The sequence below is a fragment of the Camarhynchus parvulus genome, chromosome 3 (assembly GCF_901933205.1).
Source record: "Camarhynchus parvulus chromosome 3, STF_HiC, whole genome shotgun sequence".
In the NCBI taxonomy this organism is placed as follows: domain Eukaryota; kingdom Metazoa; phylum Chordata; class Aves; order Passeriformes; family Thraupidae; genus Camarhynchus; species Camarhynchus parvulus.
In genome coordinates, this window is record NC_044573.1 from 41,256,431 (window position 1) to 41,273,317 (window position 16,887).

Below are 16,887 nucleotides of genomic sequence, written 5' to 3' on the forward strand. Positions count from 1 at the left end.
TACCCCCAATCTATGTTTATTTCTTTATTTATAGGTGATATACCTGCGCTACTGTACAAATACACTATATACATTATAAAGCATACACAAAACCAGAATTTAAACCAGGATGAGATAAAGATGAAATTAACACTATTTAATTTTTTTATTTTTTATTTGTTAACAACAGAGAACAATGCTTTCTTCCTGCTGTAGATTGTCTTGTGCAGCACCCCATGTTGGAAAGTGCTCTGCTAAGGCCTATGAAAGGATCTTGATAAAAGTTCATGTATGACCACCAAGCAGATGGTGCCTGGATCTTGGCAAGGAGGACTGTGGTCATTTGTGTCCAGCTCTGCCAAGCTGTTTCAGTTCAGGCCCAGAAAGAGAATTTCTGTGAAGTGGTTTAAATCCCCCTGCCAGCAATGCTACCAGGCCCAGATGTAGCTGGGATGAAAAGCCGTATGTTCACCTGCTTTCTCTGTCTTCTCTCTCCTCCCAAATAAATAACATTCTAGCTTGCCTAGTAGGCTTGGGGTTTTCTCAGACAAGGCTATAAAAACTCCAGGCCCAGTTTTGCTAAAAATAGTCTGAAGACTTTTTTTACCCCCCACTAAAAACATCAATGAGGGTTATAGAATCTGGACCTTAAGTGATGCATGTAAAAAATTCTTGATGTGGAAGGTAAAATGGTATCTATTCAGGGCCATTCACAGTGAGCAGGAAAGGAGCTGTATCAAAGGTGATGGAAGAAGCTGATGGAATTTCACAATAGATCTCTTAATTTTATGACGCAGTCAACATAAAGAATTAAAGGAAAGAAATGTTTAAATGAGAGCTTTGTGAACATAGTAACAAATGGCTGAGGAACTGGAAGGGCTGTGTAAAGGAACAAATCTGTCTATAATATAAAACCAACTTTAGCAGTTAGGTCCAGAAAGCTTAGGAAGTGGGAGGCTTCCTTTTCTTTTAAAATGGGAACACACCAAGAAGTTCTTTGAAAGCCTCTGCTGTCTGAAATCTTGCTGCTAGGTCCAAGATGAGAAATACAAGATACTTTCTCCTTTTATAACCTAAACTATGTTCTTACAGTGATTAATTCTCATGAAATCTTTAAGCTTTTATTGGTTCATATGTTGGCAGCCCCCAAGAAGTCTGGACAAATTGACCTCTAAATATAGCTGTGATCTGGTGTTCTGGATGGCTACTAGTAACCTGTCTGGTGACCTCCAGTCTTTTCCCTGCCTGATCTCAGAATACAGCACTCTAATCCTGTGTTTGAAGAGTTGGACTTTGGCTCCAGAGCAATCAAGCATCTTGCCTGAAAGGCTGTGGGGGGAAGTACACAATGCTTTTCTTTGCAAACCTAGTTCCATGGCCTGGTTCCTGCTGCGCCTGTCCCTGCCAGCTGCGCAGCATGGCGTGGGCTGCAGTGGGAGCTGCTGGGAGCCGAGCAGTTCCACAGGCTGCACAAAGTACCTGGGCAGAGGTACCACAGTGAGAGTGGTGCTGTGGGACTGCTGAGAGTGAGCAGTGCTGTGCCGCTGAGGATCCCACTCTGAATCTATGCGCTGTTTAGCTCTGAGTTGTGTTTCTGGCTTGCTCTCTGTAGATGCAGCTCCCTGAAAACCTTTCCAGGGGGTACAGTGGCTTGTAAACACATTTGTGTCACCCTGAAGTTAACACAGGCAGTGCAAGTAATAAATCCCACCTTTTCCACAGGTGACTGTCTTTTTTTTCACTCTTAATTGTTGAAGAAGTGCACTGATTTCCTAAAACTGGCAAGTTGTGGGTTTATAAGAGTTATTAGGAAGCCTAAGCACTTGGAGTGCTGTGGAGTGTGTCATGTATCCTGCATGTGGTAAGAGGATTAGGGATGTTGATGTACATGGTATACAGAAGTAATTTATTGAACTTTCCAACTGCTTGCCTATTTTGAGTTGAGATATTCAGACAGCCTGCAGCATTGGTCACCTCCTATGGCAGGCAGAACAAGGATGGAAAAACACAGTCTAATGGCAGGGGCCGGAGTAAAAGATCAAAAAGAAAACAAAAAAGCACACAAAGTGATATTGTGCATGTGTAAAGAAGTCCTGACCCTAGCAATGATTTCAAATACATGACCTACACTTTGCATCTTAGGTGTCCTAAGAAAATACTAAGATTTTAATCTGCCTCTAAGCCTAAGGCAGAGAACATGTGGCTTGTCCCAAGATTTTTGAGGGTGTTGGGGAGGAACATGGAGAATATAAAGCAAGGGAATTACAAATTTATAAGTAGGTGTGTAAGTGCAGATGCAATATGGAATGATGAGAGCTCCTTTGCTTCTTAATCTGGGATGATGACAGCAGAGAAGACTTTTCTTACTGGGCAGTTGATGAAACTTGCCTAGAAATGCAAGTGCACACTTTCCTACAGAGAGCAATAAAATCCAGGTTTGAAAAAGCCTGAATATTATCCCCATGCAGCTCCTGTCACCAGCCTCCTTGGCAGATTCCAGAATTTGAGCTCTTCTAGCAGAGCTGCAGCATCACCCCACTGATGACCCTCTCCTAAGTGGATGCTTCAGTAGGTGGTCACATCTCTTTGTGAGAAGTAGCATTGAATACCTTGGGGACTACCCTAACAACTACTCCCTGTCTTTCCCAGGAAGAGCCTGTTGCTGCTGGGAAGCAATTGCAGAGACCAGTACTATAGCTCATGTGAGATGGACATGAATCATTAGGAGGTTCTGTACTGAAATTAATGTTCGTGCATTATAAGGTTGTCTCCAATGCTTTACTGAACTGTCTGGATTTCTGGTTGCTATATTTTTTCTTTTTTTCTTAAATAACTAATTTTTGAACAAAACAAAGCCATTTCTTTGTGAGACTTACTCAAAAATCGGAGGTTCATTTTTCAATGGCATATGTGTCTGTTGTATGTAAAAGGCAGGAGCTGATATGAAGGCTTTCAGTAACTCATTAGTTGGTCATTTATATTGACTTATTGACTTTTATTTACAAAAGATAAATTAAATATTCTGATGATTTGCTTGGAAAACATATCGGGATATTTTCCCTCCTTCAAACACAAAAGCCCTACCTTTCAAGGCGGGCTCCTCAAATCAAATATTGCTGATTTTATTTTAAATTTCTGAAAAGGAGCAAGTTCCATGGGAGGAATGGTATTTGTGACCAGTGTGTATTAGAACAGACAAGAGCCTGGGAAAGAAAGATGGGATGGTGGGATTGCACCTGCAAGAGTTGCCAGTGCAGGAGAGAAGTCCCCCCATGGAACCATCCCAAAGCAATCTTCTGGGATTTAGCTCTGAAGGTCACCCTGCTGGTAATGGGAGTTGTGCTGACATAAAACTATCCATGCTGCTTTGTACAGTTATTTTGTAAATGTGCACAGCTGTGCCCACAGACAGATGTGTAGCTGCTACGTGATCTACTAAAAGCTGTATTACAGGTGGTGTATGGAGTCAGCACATCAATGGTCATCTCTCATCTGCTAGATATGCCCAGCGTCAGCTGGGCTGCCAGGAGCTGTGCAGTAAAATGTTAATAGAAAACTACAGTGGCAAAAGAGCACAGTGGACTATTGCCATGGAAGCTGCTGCAGCAGGAATTCCCCTAAGGAGGCGCATATGCAGTCCCACAGCCAAATAATGTGCAAAGAATTACGTAAACTGACACAACAGGGTACTACTTCAGCATTGACTCAGCTTCTTTAGGGTCTTTGGCTTTTGGAAATTATTTTAACCCTAAGACCTTGTAACAGTGTTTTGGGAGGTTCTGTTGGATGTTAGAAAAATGGTGATTGGTAGATTGCAAGATCTCACCACAGAAATTAAGCATGTAATTAAAGGTGTCGACATTAGCTGCAGTGGGCTGTTTATTCTTTGTACTTGTCACAGCTTGAAAGCTTTGTGCCTTTAAGACATGATGGTAAACACAAAGAAATACTCTCTTAATTAAACAGTTTTTTACCATGGCTTAAATCTACAAGGCACACTTCCATGGAAACTGCCACAACATATCTGGCGTGTTCTCATTCTCAGACCAATGCTGTTAGTGGTACAATATACATTTGATCAATGAGAAAGGTGTAAGTCCTGCCTGCTTGGTCTATTGAAAATGCCCCAAAATTTAGTTGTACTTCTACAGTGTTTTATCACACCAGGTAATCTAGTGAGTGATAGCCAAAATTATTTACCCTTGGTATCCCAGTCTCGATGCCCCATTGAAGTTCTTCACCTTTTGCAGGCTGAACTGGCAGCACATGGCAGTATGGAGGAGGAATGGGCAGGGTGCCTTGGTTATCACCCCAGGCTTTGGAAGGTCACCATCTCATCAGGGGAGGAGACTGTCTTGTGTTTGGTGGAACAGTGCATCACTCATCCCTGACCTATGCCAGGCTGACCTGCTGCACTTAATGCTCAAGGATTTTGCTATAATGCTTTAAAAAGCTGAATGACAGTCTGCATCCAGTACACAGCACAGAAATAAGCTGAATTGCAGGAAGTTCCTTAGTTTGCAAAATACTTTATTAATTTTACTGTTTGATTTTCTAAATAAGTTCTCTATTTAATTTATCAGTAACTCAGTGCGGCTTGCTGTGGAGGCCAGAGAGTCTTAGGACCAGAGTCAGCACAGAGCAGCTCTGTGCTGGTTTTCAGTCCACTTTCATTTGTCCTTGGATTGCTTCTAGACACAGCTCTTAATGCTCTCTATGGATAAAAGTCAGACTGCAGTCTGTGGATCGCTTTATTGCTGACGCTGTGAAGAAAACAATCCTTTTTAATGCCGGGGAGGGAGGAGAAAGTGGCTTTCAGAGAAGCTCTTTGGAACAATTTTTTGACTACGGTTATTACATGCAGCCGTGGAGGCATTGTCAAAGGATTATTTATAAGGTTGGAAGAGTGCAGGCAAATCACACTTTGCTAAATAGCTTGGAATAGACTTAGTGAAACTAAATGTAGAGCAGAAGTGCGTCTACTGAGTGCCCACAGAAGGGTGCAAAGTAAGTTTCTGTAAAGGTGACCTTGCAGAAACTTACCCAGAAGCGTGAGCTGCTGAGAGTGACCCCTTACAGTCTACAAAAAGAACCATCTTTGGAAGGACCATGTCCAGTTTCTTCTAAGCCAAGAGTGTCTGCCTAGGGGTTGTTGACTTTTTTTATTGCCTCCTCCTAAGCTGGCTTTCCAAGCAATGCCACAGAATGGGTCATGTTTTCATCATTTATTCTTGCTGATTCTTATCATCATTGAATTCTTGTGCAAGGCAGTCCCCAAAGGAAACTAAGATTTGTCTACCAAAATAACAGATGCAGACATCTACTCACTCAAAATACTGGTCAGAACCACAGTTGGTATATATTAGGATGATGCCTTTGACGTAGCAAAGTAGGCCGGTCACTGAAGCTTTGGTACCTTTTTCTAATGAAGATGAACAAAAACAGGGAGCATAATATCCTAAAAACCTGGATGCTTGCCACCCAGTTCCTACAGGAGAGCGGTCTCTGAAATAAACTGGAATAAAACTCAGAAAAGAAGTGTTAAGTGAACTTACTTCAAGCTGTCTTGACAGGCTGCTTGTAATGCTGTCAAACCAGCTATGGTTTGAGGATGGTCTGATGTACATTTCCAGGCCATTAAGAATAGAGCTGTTATGAAGACTGATATTCTGGCAAGCCAGATAAGCTCCAGTGCTTCCAAAGGTTGCATGAGGAAACTTAGTGTGAACAGAAATTCTGGAAAATATTCACTTGGGAAATATTAAAACATCATTTTTTGTTTTCTTGCCCTTTTTATTTTTTAGCTCTTTTTAATGCTCCCTGCACATTGAAAAAGATGAGGAATTGTTTTAACTGTCTGTCATATTTCATTAATTGACCTTCCATAAAGACATAATGATTTTTTTGATGGATATTTTCTGATGAAAAGCTTCTGTCAGCATTTTTTTATGTTCTCTAAATAAGACCCAAAAATCATGTTCTGCACTTTTGCATAGGTAACTTGTCAGGAATATAAAACACTTTCTAATTGCTTGGACTTATGAAAAAGGAATTAATTGGCTTTTTAAACGTTGGTTTTTGAAGGCTGTACCATATATTGGAGGAGAAGGTACTACCCAACGGCCAAAAAAAAAGTTTCTGGATTGATTTTTCTTAGGTATGTATCTGCATGTAATATGCTTAATGTGCTATTCTCATGGGTGGCTATAAATTGTTAGATTTTTCCTCAAAGAAGACAATAACATTACTTCTAAATTCTTGAACTGATACTTCTACCACTCCTCTTCCTGATTTGGAAGTATTGGAGTCTGCCAAGCTTTTAATGAAGTTGCATTAATTTCAAAATCAGCCGTGATTAGTTCTGCACAAGTTTTTTTTACAAACCATAAAATTTGAGTTATTATACATAGGGTAACACCTGGGCCTATCAGAGAAATGGGATATTTTATTGCGGGCCTTGATTGCAGTTTGAATGAGAGCAGAGTCTTTTGCACAGCAGAGCAAAAGGACTTTCTTTCACTGGGTTTTCTCCTTACATATCTGATTTATTGTGCCCAAAATAATGATGCTTTTGACCTTCTTAAGATTTGTATACTATGTTGTAAGCACTGATAGGTTACAGTACATTTTGAAACTTTCTGTCTTTTGTCCATCCCTTATTCTGAGTCTGTGAACTCTGACATTGGTAATCAGAACAGAAAAAATGGGAAGGGATACATGAACCTTTTAAAAATGCTCTCAAATTACTTAATTCTGCAAACCAGTTAAGTAAGGAAAAAACATTTAATTCATTTGGGATTCTTTTTTTTTTTCCTAATGTGTTGCTCAGCAAGGAAGACTAGAAAGGGAATGAAGCAGGGGGAAGAATGTGACCGGTGGGCACTCATCCGGGAGAGAAGACCAGAGATTTTGGGATGACAAGCAAGGGCTGCCTAAAGTTCCATCTGAACTTTTTTTTAAATCGTTCTGGGTGTTCTGCAGTGGGTATGTTTGCTGAGAAGTTGATTGTGCAGCCTGCTCTCTTGCTAGACAGCAGGGGCAGCGAGGCACCTGCAGTTTGCCCTGAGCCGAGTTGAGCCGCATCGGGCTCTGCACTGCTCCAAGGGCAAGGGGCCAGCTTTTGCTGCACAGTCACATTGCCAGTACAGACACACAAATGGCTTTTCATGCTTAGTTTTTTCATTTATTTTGAGACTATTCTTACAAATGGAGATGTTCCTTTGCGGGAGACATCCCTTCTGAGTGCAAAAGAGAAAATGGAACCAACTAGTCAAAATAGCAGTAATGACTTGCAAGGTGGTTGCTGTGGATTGCACAGGCAAGTTCTTGCTGGCAGACAGAGTGAGAAGGAAGAGGAGCTTGTGTGTGTAGGCTGTATCATAACAGAAGTTGTTTGTTATTTTCCACATCCTGCAAGGTCACTTTAGAGCAAGCCCAAAGTTCTGGTGCTGGTGTGTGTGCTGCCCAATCAGATGTTACTCAGTAGAGCTCTGTCCCTGTCCTGACTGTGCATGGAATACTGGGTCTGGCTGCATGTTCAGACGCTCCAGGAGTGCTTTTGCACTTTGTCTCTGTAATTTGTATTGGAAACTCTGACTGGCTTTTAAAGAAGCCCTATGCCATGCAAACACTCTATAGCAGAGGAGAGAGAAAAATCTGAATTTTACTTACAGTCATAATTGTGTAATCATTCTGAGAATGGACAACTATGCAAAGTCACTTTTTCATTTGTCTGAGTAAAACTTTGAAAGCTAAACAGCGCATGTATGAAACGCTGAACTCTTCATATCAGTATTTTCTGGGTAAGTGCCATTTAAGTAAATGTAAAAATCCTTTAAAAGTACAAATTAGCTATTTAAGTTCCTTATGCAGACAGTTGGCTCTCTCTATGGGATATATTTGTGTATTTAGAAAGTCGTATTTAAATATTTTAGGCTGGTCATTAACTATGCAAAACTCAATTCATGTTAAAAATTCACTTCTTTTCCTACTGAAATTCAATGTTGCTCTTGTTGTATTGCATATCAGTAAATTATGAATCAGTTGTCCTCACTTTGCCAATAAAGGCTGTTTTTTAAGACAATGAGATTATACAGGGGCTTTCATAATTTTATTTAATTAACAATTATGTTGATGTTTGAGTCAGAAAGTGATTCAGCTTGCTTTTTTAGAGCTGTGTGGGTTCTGCATGACCAATGAGATACAAAGCTTGTATATTTATTCCAGGAAGGAGAGGAAGTAGCAGGTTCTCTGTGTCTGGAGCAGGACTGCTGGGTAACGAAGGATTATTGTATCCCGTATACCTGTCAGGTTTCCATTATCACTTATCAAGGCAAAGTTGTGCAGGTGCTAAAAATCTAGTTACACCAAAATTACATATTTTGTGCTTCTGACTGCTCTTACCTCCCCGAAGATGGAGGCCAGCCTGTACCTATTGTGCATATCCAAGAGTCTCAACTATTTCACTTTGTAAGACTTGACGTTTTACGAATTCTTGTTTGCTATAGACAAGATTTAAAATACTTAAATACTACTTCCAGCTTCTGCTTCTGAAGCCAGGTATTTAAAAACTATCTCTGTGTGCTACCTGGAAGGTTGCCTGAGCACTGGAGTTGAGTTTGATAGTTACTCGAGATTTCATATAGAACTAGGAATACACTCTGCTCCATGTGTTGTTATTAGAAAGCCATACCTACTGTAGGATATAAAAACTTGATTAAGTTATGGGGAAGAATGAAGATACAGAATCATGCATAGAGCATCTTTTGTGAGCTCTAACAGTGCTAGTCAGTGCTAGCAGAAAATAAACCTCCTGATCAAAAGAAGAAAACATTTGTTAAGCAGCTTTATTATTGCACTAGCCATTAAGGTGAAGTAAATATATCTATTCTAGCCCCATAGTTTTCACTTGATAATAAAAACCTTTTATCATTTAAACTGAAATTTTCTGTTCCTATCAAAACATGATTTGTGCAAGGCTCTTTCTTCTGGTCTTACAATATAGAGGAATGTGCTTTCAGCTAAAAGTTTCTCAATCTCACAAATTAAAATTGGAAAGTAATCTTTAAATAGATAGTTTTTATTTTTAAAAATCCAGTTTTGGTTGCTTTTTTGTCATTCTTTGCAATCTGGAGGTTTACTGTTTCAAAGTCTTGATGTTGTTTCAAAGTCTATTTTTGCTCTCCTTCCAGTAGCTTGAGTTCACCAGAGTGCACCTAAATCTTCAGGCTGAAGAGCAAGTCCAACCACCATATTTATGCAATTCTTTGTAGTTCTCCTTCATGGAAAATTTCTGCAAGCTGTAGTTGTTGCTGTAACTAGGAATGTGAACTGAGATACAAGGGTGCTGGAGAATGCAACCTGAGCAATGTGCTAGTGGATCTTTGCAGAGCCAGCTTGTGTGATGGTCAATCTCATGCTCTGATGCAGCGGGGAGAGCTGATGCTGAGATCCAGACAGCACTGTAGTGCAAGAAAGACTCGCTCTTGTTGGGCAGAACTCCAAATGAGAAGCTACATGCCTTCTCCTTTTGATTAGAAGAGTATTTCAGACAGTCCCAGGGCTAAAGGCTGCTGGACTAAGGTGCAGTATTTCTTGGATCCAGCTCTTGGTTTGGGATTATACCCATGACATTGTCTTTTTCACAGAGGTGTAGAGCTGATTTGAAGTGCTCCCCTGTCTGCTGTGTTTGAAGAGGCTGCTCAGCTCAGGGAATTGGTTTTCACTGCTTCTGTAGAATAGAGAGTGTTCCCTGTCCTTACCTGATAACTAGAACACTACTACGAGGTGCAAGCATGAAAACTACTACTTTTGGAATGGAGCTTGATTAGTTTGTGGGAAGGATTAGAGGAGAGGGGGCTGTAAATACTGCTGTCTGCATCCCTGGTATTGTGGGTTTGATGTTCCTAATTCAGTTTAGTGTAATCTGGTGTCTGACTGGATGAACTTATACAGTGCTGCGAGCCCTTAGAGCCTCCTTTTTGTTTTTATCACCCTCCTCTTATGGAGTAGCTGAAACTGGCAGAGAAGGTACAAGATCAGTGAAATGCTAGAGTAATCACAGCATGGGACTGCAAGGCTTATTACATTATGGGAGGACGAGGACCACTGCACGCATTATAGTGCTAAAAATATTCCCTGTGATGTGGGACAGTGACACTAGCCACATGGTAGCTGTGACTTGTTCTGGTAATATGCTTTCTTGGGGATATCAGAGTGCAGGATAAAACTCCAATATGGTGGCAGAGGCACAAAACTCAAAAACACATAGACCTGTATGTGACTCTGTGTGGAGCAGGGGCAGATATGAAAGTCACAGAATTATGACAGTGAACTAGGCAGGAATTAGAGGTGCAGGAGGAAAGGTGGGATCAGGTTATAGAGCCTAGGAATTATGTCATCTGGGATGAGGGCAGTGCTGCCTCTGGAGGACTCACATTGTCCTTCTGGGCTCTTTGGAGGAAGGCACTGCTTTGACATGCATATGGACTAATAAAAGACTATCCAGAAAGAGTCCAAAACAGCTGCTGAGGATAAAAGTTGCAGATAATGTGTCAGTGGAGAAATAAAATGCCTGCTTGTCTCACTGGCCTGCATGCTACAAAGTAATGAGCGGGCAGAGCAGGGGGAGAAACTTTTCAGAGTGTATAGTATCATAGAGGAGGAAGAGTATGGGGGGGCGGGGGAGTTCCCTGGTGAAGTCTGTCAGGCAATGGGTACATACCATCATTTGAGAAAAATTATTCATGCTTTTAATTTCTGGTGTCAGACATGCCTTGTGGTGATCAGGAATGTGCCTATCTTTCCTTCTTTTATCCTAGGTCCAACACGAAAAATGCCCTTGACTGCCAGTGCCATGGACTTTTTTCAGCTCTTTGTCCCTGACAATGTACTAAAGAATATGGTGGTCCAAACCAACATGTATGCAAAGAAATACCAGGAGAGGTTTGGTAGTGACGATGCCTGGGTTGACGTCACCTTGACAGAAATGAAGGCCTTCTTAGGCTACATGATATCAACCAGCATCCACCACTGTGAGTCTGTTCTCAGCATCTGGAGCAGCGGCTTCTACAGCAACAAGAGCATTGCACTTATCATGACACAATCAAGGTTTGAGAAGATTCTGAAGTACTTCCACATTGTGGCCTTCCGCTCGAGCCAGACAACGCATAGCCTCTACAAAATCCAGCCTTTTCTGGACTCTCTGCAGAATGGCTTTGACTCTGCTTTCAGACCTTCACAAGCCCAGGTAAGAGTTAAGCTGTTGGCAGGGAACATCTGACCTGGTTGTCTCACTGGGACAGAAAGTACACAGCACAGCTGCCTGGGGAAAGCTGGGGCTTCCCAGTGTGAAGCTGTGCTGCAGTGCCTCCATGAAGCGAGAAAGCAGCACTGTCCTGTGTGAGTGCTCATCAGTGTCTGTCAGTGCAGGCACCAAACAGGTTTCAGTGGGAGTGGTGCTCTCTGAGCTGGAGCTGTTTGCTTTAGTGACCTAAACAAGCCTGGACACTGCTCAGTGAGGCTGGCACTAGGTTTTGCTATCCTGAGGATGGGAGGTTGCAGGTTGTGCAAGGGTAGAAGGGTCAGAGCTGGTACAGCTGGGCTGGAGGGAAGCAGGCTGAGTGGGGTGGAGGAGTTGAATTTGCTAAGGTGGCTGTCCCTGACCTTAGCAGTAGGTGCTTGCTGTATGGTCCAGTAACACTGCCCTTCCTCAAAGGGGGACAGGTGAAAATCTTTTCATATTCACCATAATCTATTTAAACTTCATTCAATACAAATTATCTGCTTTTGAAGCTGTTGCTACTGGTTGTGTTCAGAAATCCAGAAAGAAAACAGAATAAGCATGAAATATGTTACTGCTTGATCCAACTTTTCAATCAATTCTCTATTTCCAGAACATAAATATTTCAAATAACCGTTTGGAAAGGGTGTTGTATCCATAGTCCTCTTATTTTTCCTCTTTCCCTTCTGAAGCATCCCATTTTTTCACACTGCACAAAATTAATGAAGGCATAGATGCTACACACCCATTGAAGTGTGCCTAAAATAAATGGCGAGTGATTACAGTTTATTTTATAGACAATAAAAATCATACCTATATAACCCATGAGAGCACAGCTGCCTGTAAAGCTGTTAAGGTAGAGAAGGGAGGAGGGAAGAGTGTTCTCTCTAAGTTATGCAACGTATGTTTCCATTAAGACAAAACAGGCAATGAGAAACGTGGAATTGTTGGGACTGAGCTCCCTTAAATATATGAAATCTAATCCTTACGGCTGCTGACTTCAATGGGCAGAAGATAAAGGCTTCAGAAATTGATCACTGTGTCTAATGCAAATGCTTATAATGGTGTGCTGTGGCACACACTGTGAGTGCAAATCCATTAAGGGATAAGATTTTATTTGCATGTATATCCTTTCTCCCATTCCCCATCCTGAGTAAGGCTTGAGAACTGAATTGATGAAATCACAGCACCCTGTTTGCAGTGGCAAAATATCTAAATCTTCACAAGCAAAATGTTTTATTATCCTGAGCTTGGTAAGGAGATGCTACTTAAAAAAATAAGGGGGAAGAGGTAGAGACAGCCCCATTTTCTTCCTTACTCCTCCACTTCTCTGCTCCTTTGTCAGTGTTTACGTCAGTGATTTCTATGCAGCATGTTTCAGTGATACTGAGTGGAACAAAAAGCACTAAATACAGCTTCAAAAATAACCCTGTGAGAAAGAATAAGGTTTTGAATCTGTTGTTAAAAATACCCTAGTGTACCTCCAGTAAGCTTCTGGGGGATGTTCCAGGCCTCTTTCTGAAAGGAGCCTTGTGCGTGACATCCTCCTGGGTGTCATCAGTCAGGGCAGCACACTGCTTGCCTCAAGAGATGAGGACCCCATCTGCTCAAAGCAGCAGGAAAGACCTCTCCCTGCAAATTGTCTTGAATTCAGACTGCAGTAAACATCAAACCCAGAATGCCCAGTGAGAAATACCAGAAATAATTAAAAATAAGCCAGTTACAAAGAAATGGAAATATGAGGGGAAAGAACCACTTAGATGGGCTTTTGGAAGTTCTGCCTCTGAAAGCCAGTTGGAAAGGGGGGCCCAGGTTTCTGTGATCAGTGATACCTGAAATCCCAAGTTCAGAATGGATTTGTTGCTTAGGGTACATCTGTATCTTAAACATGAAACTTGTGGTACCTGGGTGGCTTGTTGCTGACCCACAAGTTTTATGCTACTTTCTTCTAAGTGGCATCAAACAGCTAAACCACAGCTCAGTTGAATGCAGCAGGACTGTTTGGGCTTATGGGTAGGCTTGTCACTGAGTTTTTTCCTCTGGCAGTGTGGACTCACAGAGCACAGATTAGGAAGATGCCATTTTTAACTCACCCCTACAGACAGAGCAGGGACAATCTGCATCCAGCAGGCACTACAACATCTGCCTTCACAGTTATTTCTTCTATAGATTTGATCTTTTCTTTTTTGAGAGCTAGAAAAGATTCTTCAAGTAGAACTTCTGTCAGAAAATAGGGGGTTTTTTTCTTGTCTGTGACCCCTCCCCCCCACAAATGTGCCTGTAAAAATAACACCACAGTTGCTATGAAAGGAAACAGGGAGAAAGAACGATGCCAGTATACCAAAACAAAGACAATCTAGTGAATTATAATTATTTTGCTAAATATACTGAGCAAACAAAAGGAAATAATTACTCTCCAGCTTATGAAGGAATTGAAAGTCCAGAACATTTTAATTGTGCATCAGCAGTGCTAGCTGTAGTTTCTGAAGTTTAAAAAATGGTGTTCTGGTTGGTAAAAAAAAAATGGCAGGAATATTCTCTGCATCTTACCCCTCCTCAGCATCATCTGCCTCTACCTGAGCAACAAGAGGTGGTGATTTGGGTCTGTTCTTGTTAGCAGCGTTATTTCTTTGCTACTTATCTTTGTAGCTGTGCTACTGTCTGCAAGCCTGAAGGTAGGGAGGATGCCCTGCCTGCACTTGGGAGGTATAGAGCAACAAATTCAAGGGTACTCACCTGCCAAGGATATACACTGAATTCCAGAAACCAGAGGAGTGCAGGGAAAATAACATCACTGCTCAAATATCCTTCTGTGCCTGCTGAGTGTTTATATGCTCATCAGCAGGATGTGGCTAGACAGGTTTGCTGTCTCTGGCTGCCCCTGACTGGTGTGGGAGAGGTCAGGAACATAACTCCAGGTTCTCTCTGCTTCCTTCTCCTAGTTAGGTACCTTCTCTTTGATGTTTTGGAACCAAACAGTTTTGCATCTGCCCAGTGAAATATTAGCTGGGAACGGTCACCTTCCTATCTCCAGCAGGAGTGAATGCCCTGGCAAAAAGAGAGATGTAAGTCCAACCTCTTGCTCTAAGGGCATGGTGCTCAATTTTGGCCAATTACTGGGCAGCTTCTTTGTGTTTCACTCTTGATGGTATCATAGGGTACAGCTAAGCAGTTTCAACATAGCTGTTCCAATCCAGCTCACAGCTTTAGATGACAGCCTCTTTGAAAACATAGAGGGGCAAAACCAACTTGCTTTTCTGTCCTCATGCTTATATGTTCATTTGATGTTGGGTATTTCCAAATTATAAGACCTTGTTTGTGCTGCACCTCTATATTTCAGATTTCCTGTTCTCAAAATGATTCTTTAGGAGTTAAGGGTGCTGGTCCCAAATGTGAATCATTCTGTCTTAGAGCTTCTGTGAGAGTAACACAAATACATAAATATTCAGACAATGCTGGCCAAGTATAAGACGTTGAGCAAGAGAAAGACAGACAGAGGAGCAATAGGAATGTTGAGTTGCAAGGTAAACTTCTGATGTCCTGTAGCTCTTGGCCAGTTGATCCTTTCGTGATGCCAGATTTTAGGGAGAGTTTGGCAACAGAAAATGATGAAACTTCATTGCTATTTTTAAATTACCTAATGGTAATGGAGTGCTATAAGAACCGATTTTTTGTTTCTTAAGAGGATTGATTGGTGACTGAACAAATGGGCAGAGTAGCATGGAATCATGGCTCCACTGGAAGACAGAGTTAACCTTTGAATGATGGCAGAGAGGAGCTGTAAAATGTGGATAGGCCAAGCAGGACTTCAAAAATGAGAAGAGAAGGAATCTGTCTGATATACTGGAGAAGAACTATGATAGAGAAATAAAGAAAAGTGATGTGGTCAGCGTGAGGGACTAGGAAAATGGCTTTCCAGCAGCAGTCTGTAGAAGAAGATTGCATTATGTTGAATAAAAGTAAAGCTGTTGCAGGATGATTGAGGGGTTTGGATGTAAACGTATCTGGTTGGGTGGGTTATTACTCTAAAATGAGTGCCATTTTAGAGCTCTTACTCAGAAAGCATGGAAAATGCAGGCATTGCCTGGCTGAGGAGATTTTGCAAGTAGGAGGTAAAGACTGACATTCAGATTCACTAGCCAGTGATATCTGCAGCAGGAGGAGAGGGATGTCTGCAATGACCAAAAAAGGAAATGCTGAGGGGTTCTTAAAGGAAGGGAGATGCTCTCAAATGCAGCATAATGGAATCAGAACTGGCAGCTAGATATGCAAGCAGAGATGTCAGACACCAGCAAGAGAATTTAGATTAGACAGGAGGAGCTTTGGAGCAGAGAGGCAGAAGCATGAGCTACCCTTGCAGGAGGAATGACTGACTGTGCATCCAGACACAGTTACCAGGGGGCCTCTGCAGCTGGATGGTACCCACCAAAAGCCAGAGACAAGGCAAGCTGAGGCAGCTTCTCCAGGAGACAGGCTGAAGAGACAGCCTGTGTTGTGGATGGCCATGGAGCTGAGGGGGACATGTTTTCTGGATATGTTGGTTCATTATCTAAGTATATGGAGTCCAGGAGTTCCAAGTACAAAAGACTTAGTGATTCAGGGCTTTGTCTACAAGCCTGTTTGGGCTCTGGTGAGAGAGGATGGGTGGAATTTTGGTGTGGAAAGAGCATTGGAAATGGTCTGAAATGGAGAAGAAAGAAAGGCACTCCTGACAGTGGCTGTTTTGCTCATTTAGTGAAAGATATTGTGAGACAGAGCAATTGATGGAGTCCCATCTTGGAATCTTGCCTTTGCAACACTTGGAGTGCACATACGTATTGGGGGGAAAACAAAGAGTGAAGGTTTGGCAGGTAGATCTATCAGGGATAAGGATTACTATACGAAAAGGAAAAAGGAAAAGAAAGGAAAAGGAAAAAGGAAAGGAAATTGATAGCAGTAGGAGAGCAAAACAACTAGATGAAGAACTTCTAAGATCTGAACAGAACTGGGAATTTGAGAGAAGAAAATGGGGATGATTTCTCTGAAGAAATCCACAAACTATCTTGCATCATAGGAAGTCAGACTAGGAAGAGGGGAGCACTTGGGGAGTGAGAAAAAGATGGTGAAGAGGCGGCCAGGAATATGTGTAGGAGTAATTAAGCCTGAAAGTAGATTTTTGTCAAGGAAGATGAGAAGCAGGAAAGAATATGCCATGGGGGCAGTAAGCTCACTCCTGTAAAAGTGTGTATTGCAGCAACAGCAAGAATGGGGAATAGAGAGGGAGCAAATACAACTTTGCATGGGGATTTGGCAAATAGATGGATTTGAGATTACAGGAAAAGCAGGGAGACTGAGAATACAGGAGGGTGAACAAACTAATAGGATGGACCAGTAGCAACAGGGCCAACTTTTGTTGTAAAAACACCATGTCAGTGCCAGGAGCAGGCACAGCCCATACAGCGCTTTGCTTGCAAAGTTCTTTACAGCTGTTGAAGCAGTGGTTGCATGTGGAGGGGTGAAAACCCCTTGTACCCCACTCTCTGAAGGAAGCTCCAGGGTTTTCAGTTTATTTTCCTTGGATTTCCACATTTTGTCTTTGCAGTGACAGCAGATCTTTCCCTAGTCTGTTCACATTTTTATCCCCTCTT

The 16,887-nt window shown here is 41.8% G+C and overlaps 1 protein-coding gene across 1 annotated transcript in view; it reads left to right on the top strand.

The window, feature by feature from the left end:
• Nucleotides 1-16,887, top strand: part of PGBD5 (piggyBac transposable element derived 5) — a 67,184-nt gene that overhangs the window by 14,959 nt on the left and 35,338 nt on the right. Inside the window, exon 2 of the mRNA XM_030945877.1 lies at nt 10,800-11,227. Coding sequence (XP_030801737.1) covers nt 10,800-11,227 — 428 coding nt within the window. The remainder of the gene's footprint in view (nt 1-10,799; nt 11,228-16,887) is intronic.